Source organism: Nansenia antarctica (assembly GCF_963989245.1).
Source record: "Nansenia antarctica genome assembly, chromosome: 2".
NCBI classification, from domain to species: domain Eukaryota; kingdom Metazoa; phylum Chordata; class Actinopteri; order Argentiniformes; family Microstomatidae; genus Nansenia; species Nansenia antarctica.
In genome coordinates, this window is record NC_137675.1 from 73,565,436 (window position 1) to 73,571,448 (window position 6,013).

The window sequence follows — 6,013 nt, forward strand, 5'->3', positions numbered from 1 at the left end:
TCCTCAGCTCGTTTTGTACACTAAAACAGTATTTGCCATTGACAGTGCGAGCGTGCAAGTCCGTCCTTGTGTACATAGCATATTTCAGGTTCATATACTGTATCTACTCCTCCTTTATTCTACCTCCTTTTATTCAGCTCCCTTTCTTTATTTCCTTTATTCTTTCTCTCTATCCGTAGAGGCAGTGTACCACGGTTGTTCTAATTGCTCTGTCCATCGTATCCTCTCTCACACCTGAGTGACAAGGGGTTCTCTGAGGTACACGTTCCCCCCTCTCTTATCCCCATTCTGACCCGCACACAGCCCCGCAAGCAGTGTCCCATTGAGGGGGACACAGATGCCTTTGCAGTCGGCCCCATACATGGGCGGGTATTCATCCTCCCCATCTGGCCCGTCTGGCCCGTCTTCTTCACCCTCGCTGTCCTCCTCACCGTCCTCCCAGACAGAGGTGGCGACGTGGGTAAACTCACTGCTGGGTTCCACGCACTCTGTCTCACGGTGGTAGAAGTAGCTGAAGTTGGAGACGATGACGGGCACGGGAAGCGAGATGGTGAGAACGCCGGCGATGGCGCACATGGAGCCCACCAGCTTCCCCCCCACCGTCACAGGGTACATGTCCCCGTAGCCCACTGTTGTCATGGACACCACTGCCCACCAGAAGGCCTCGGGTATGCTGGTGAAGGCGGTGTTGGGACTGTCCACCTCAGCGAAGTAGACGGCACTGGAGAAGAGGATGACTCCGATGAAGAGGAAGAAGATGAGCAGGGCCAGCTCTCGCAAGCTAGCCTTCAGGGTCTGGCCCAGGATCTGCAGGCCTTTGGAGTGGCGCGACAGCTTGAAGATCCTGAACACCCGCACCAGCCTGATGATCCTGATTATGGCCAGAGTCCCTGACCCGGCACCTTTGGACTTGGCTAGCTCTGTGCCCAGCGTGACAAAGTAGGGAATGATGGCGAAGAAGTCGATGGTGTTCATCACGTCCTTGAAGAACTGCATCTTGCTGGGGGAGCTAAGGAAGCGCATGATGAGCTCAAAGGAGAACCAGCAGATGCACACGCTCTCCACTATGAAGAATGGGTCGTCGAAGGGGCTGGAGGAGGGTGGGACCAGGATGGTGGCGTTGGGGATGCTGGGGTGGGGCTGGTAGGTGAATTGCTGGAGGTAGACAGGCAGAGAGGGAAAGTGAGGGTGGGATTATACAGTAGCTATAACAAGAGAGTATAGGCAAGGTTAACGACAGGAGGATAAAGGGGGAAGGTGAGGGTAAGATACAAGATCCTTTTATTACCACACAACCAAGTGGTGGAATTTGTTTTCAGTACAGCATGGTGGGGTGCTCTACTGAAAAGAAATTCCAATAACTTCATAAAACCTTTCGTAAAAAGGTTTCAAAATAAATAAGTAGAAGTAGAGGTCAGAGGTCAGAGAAGGACAGGGTAAAGGCCAGATGATGAGAGTAAACAGGGGGGGGGGGGGGGGGGGTGAGAAGATAAGATTATTTTAAAGGTGGCAAAGTTTTTCCTCAGCACACACGTAGAATGTATCTGTCATCATGATCTGATTAAGCTTGTTAGGAAACTGTGTTAGCTATACCCTCTTTACGGTGTTAACTCTTCACTCCCCCCCCCTCTCCCTCTCCCTTTCTCTCTCACTCTCTTTCTCCCCCTTTCTCTCTCTATCTCTATCTATCTACTTCTCATGTGGGTATGAGCGTGTTTCTCTATATTTAAACACTATAAATGTTACAGAACATGTGACGGTCTAATATAACAGAACAGGAGCTGGAATGACTTGGCAGCTGACACTTCACTTCACCACTGACAATGTTTTCTAAGAAGCAGCCATGGGCACTCGTATACGTCTGGTATACGTGTGTGCGTGTGTGTGTGTGTGTGTGTGTGTGTGTGTGTGTGTGTGTGTGTGTGCGTGCGTGTGCATGCATGCGTGTGTGTGTGTGTGTGTGTGTGTGTGTGTGTGTTTGAGTGGTGTGTTTATGAGTACATACCATACGTGTTGGAAAAGAAGTGATGAAAATCTAAATGAAGAGGTCTACGGTTCTTATATTGATAAGTGACTGACAATGTGCCCACAAATGTGTCACCTACTTTAGTTAGGGTTCTCCTCACATTTATAAAGGTTACAAACCATGATCCAACTACCTTGAGGGACATTCTCATCATGTTTATAAGATAGTGTTTCTGTGTATGTGTGTGTGTGTGTGTGTGTGTGTGTGTGTGTGTGTGTGTGTGTGTGTGTGTGTGTGTGTGTGTGTTTGTGTTGACTGTCGAAAGACCTGTTGGTTCTTGCGTATCTGATATTTTGCATGAACACAGAAAAACCAAAGCCACATTGTCTACATGCCTTTAGGCATGTGTGGTGTTCATTTCCTTTTGTGCCAGTCATCAAATAGGTGCTCTCTTTCCATGCCTCTTTCAGTGTGTATGAGTCAGTGTGTTTATTAATACGAACTGTTTAGGTGTGGATGTGCTCTTAGGGTTGTCCTTCCTCTATATATAGCCTCTTAGATCTCCAAGGGGTAATGTGAGACATGCTCCTCTCCTCTCCTTTGCACTCCACTCACAATTTCTCTCTATGTCAATAATCTATCAATCCACTCCAAAGTTACTGAGTTGTCTTGGCAGGGGTTCTAGACCAGAGAGGCACAAGGACAGTAATCTATCTGATATAATGTTCCTGGTACAGCAGTCCTCCCTCCTCCTCCCCTTCCCGCCCTGTGCACACTCTGGCCCACCCTTTCACTCTCTCTAACACCTGCCACCTCTTTCTAATTCACTATTCCCTCTCTCCTCAAACCTCTTTCACCTCTGTTTTTCACTGTGCTTTCGTCCCCTTTCCCTCTCCCCATCCCTATCCCCCTCCCTTCCTCCCATTCCTAGCCGGCAATCTAAGTGTATCAGATTTAACGACATGACTAAAATAATCTCAGCAATAACCCGCCTCTCCTTCTCCCTCCATCCCTCCCACGCTCTCCCTTTTCCCAGCGGGTCTCGTTCTCGTAACCCTAACCCCAACTCTAACCCTGACCTCACTCCTCGCTATTCAACAAATATTATGTGCAATATGACAACCCATGTGTACATAAGGTTCAGATATAGGAAAAAGTTAGGATATTTATAGCATAGCATAGTGTATAGCATAGTGTTTTATTGTATAGTAGATAGTGTACATAGCCTTTATTTATGTCAACTAGCTCTTTTCTCTTTTTTGTTTTACCCTTGGCTCTCTTGTTTTTAGTCTTTTTTCCAAGCACCAGGGGAGCCCCCCCTCCTAAATTTCGTTTTATGGTACCTGTACTGTATTAATGACAATAAAGACCATTCATTCATTCATTCATTCATTCTGTCCTCTGACAGTACAGTGTGTTACACTCTCTGTTCCGTGTGAGAGTTGTTGTTGTTGACGACCCTGTAAGGGGTCTGTTAAGTCAAACAGTGATTACGTTTCTACAGGGTGACACCTGTCACCAACTGCCATCCGTCCAATGTTCTCCTCATTAGTCTGACACGGTTCTAACCTCTGTTCTCTTAGCAGCCTGTCAGCTGCATTCCCCTCTCTTTCCTCTCCCTTCATTCCACTCCTCCATCCATGCATTTTGCACCTACTTTGTCATTCCCTTACTCCCTTTTGTATTTCCTTTTTTTACCATTATCCTGTCCTCTCTGTCTCTCTCATCCCTCATCCCTCACTCCTGGGTGTTCTGTTCTTCCTCTGTTGCCCTCTGCCATCACCCCCCCCCCTCCCACACACACACACACACACACACACACACACACTCTTCTCTCACCTCCCTCAGCTCCTTGTCATGCCTAAAGTCAGGCAGTGTCTCCAGACAGAAAATTAGGATGGACACCACGATGACCATGACACTAATGATGGCGATGATGCGGGCACCGCCAGAGGACTCTGGATGCTCAAACAGCATCCAGATGCGGCGCTGAAACTCGTTTACGGGCAGCGGCCTCTCTTCCTCCTTGGGGAAGCCCTCATCCTCCTTGAAGCGGTCCATGATCTCCTCCCCCAGCTCATAGAAGCGTAGCTCGTCAATGAACACGTCCAGAGCCACATTGGCCGGCCGGCGCAGACGCCCACCGGACTGGTAGAAGTAGAGGATGGCATCAAAGCAGATACGGTTCCGGTCCAGAAAGAGTTCGTTGCGCAGGGGGTCAAAATAGCGCAGCCGGCGGAGAGGGTCCCCCAGCAGTGAGTCAGGGAACTGGGCCAGGGTGCGGAGCTGAGTCTCGTAGCGCATCCCTGACACGTTGATGGCCAGTCGCTCCGACAGGGCCCACCCCCCCCTGCACAGAGAGCCTGAGCGGCGGCTCTCCCTCTTGCCCTCGACCTTCTCCTTCTCACTCCCGTCCTTCTCGGTCTCCTTCTCTCCCTTCTCCACCATGTTGAGCTGGTCCTTGGTCCTCTTGTCGCTGTCGCTGGCGCTGTCGCTGTAGCTGACCTCCTTTGGAATCTCTTTTTTGTCTCCTGTCCCTCCATCTCCATCTCCCTCTCCCTTGTCTTGATTCTCCATCCCTTTGTCTTTATTTTTACCTCTTTTTTGTTGAAAGTGTATCCCCCTTTCTCTAAAGGAAAAAAATGCATGTTATCACTTAACGCATGTTAAATGCAAGTTATCAAGAAAACAAACAAATAAGTACAACGAAAAATGTGAATAAAGAAATGGAAGCTTGAGAAGAATGATGAAGAAAAGGAAGAAGACAAAACATAAAACATTATATTTTAGATGATTATGTAACAAATCTTAATCTAATCAGATTACTTTATCAGCCATATGTTTATCTAATGACATTACATTTATGTTATGCATACATTATTACTGTATGGTACTATAATAGCATTCTGAAACTCACCTAAATGAAAGATTTGCACAGATGTTTGATTTTCTTGATTTTCTTTAGTAGGCCTATGTATCTTTTTACACAAGTTTACCATGTTAAGTCATTATACGGGTTAAGGTTAGGGATCAGAATGTATCTTACCAGAATGGTAATCAGAATGTCAATACATTTTTTTCTGAATGCTATTTTTTCTGAATGCTAAACTTATAGGCTATGCACGCATTATATAGTTATAGTAACATGCATTATGATATTATGAGTCATGCTCATACACGGGCCCACAGGTTACTCCAATGTGCCGTGCTCATGCTGGTCTGGAGTAAGAGACATAACTGTCTACGAGAAACAGCCTTCACTTTTCCCTACTCACCCCTTAGTCAGTCAGCTCGTGTTTATAAAGACTAATTGCAACTCAAGAGAATCACAGGGTATCCCCTACTGTCCCTCCACCACGGGATGTCCTTCCCTCCCTCCCTCTGGCTGTCTTTCTGACTCTCTATCCTTCGCCTGATCTCTCCAAGTCTCTCCCTCCCACCTCAATGGGTCAGGTTTGGGGGTAGAGGGCGGAGTGGGCAGAGTCGTGGCTCCATGGCTCCTTCAGGGGTCGTGTTAATCTGTCTCCTGATCCCCCTGGGTGAAGTTAAGATAGTTAAGCTTGTTTGTAGGTCACTGTCTTCAATATCTCCCCTTCGCTCTCCCTCATGTTTAGTATTTCTCGAGGAATGCTGTCAGGTCGAAATTCAATCCACCGCCTTCTCCTCTCCAACCTCAGCACAGCCTCCTCTCCCCCCACCCTCAAATGTCTGAGGCCTTCTGCACCCCTCTCTCTCCCTCCCTCGAACGATCTCTCACCCCCTCTCTCTGTCACCCACATGCGCTTATTCATCACACACTTCTTCCTCAACTTACAGTACACATGCAAGCCGAGTTTATGAATGTGAAGAACAAGAAGACGCACACAAACAGGTGCACTGGTGTAGTAGCTATTATTGCCCAATTTCCCATCTACATGTATTCAGTAATATAATTAATTAATTATTATAGTTTATTATATTTATATTATTATGTTTATTAAGTAATTTAGATGATGATTCCATTGACGCATAGGCTACTAGACTTGTAATAACAATGGTTAAGGTTAT

At 47.0% G+C, this 6,013-nt stretch overlaps 1 protein-coding gene across 1 annotated transcript; it reads right to left on the bottom strand.

Annotated features, from left to right (window-relative positions):
- Positions 1 to 228: 228 nt before the first annotated feature.
- kcna7 (potassium voltage-gated channel, shaker-related subfamily, member 7) lies at positions 229 to 4,543 on the bottom strand (the record flags this gene model as incomplete). Its single annotated transcript, XM_080524779.1, has 2 exons — positions 229 to 1,155; positions 3,806 to 4,543. 2 exons carry the CDS (start codon positions 4,541 to 4,543, stop codon positions 229 to 231), a joined length of 1,665 nt encoding a protein of 554 aa, XP_080380905.1.
- Between the last annotated feature and the right edge of the window lie 1,470 nt (positions 4,544 to 6,013).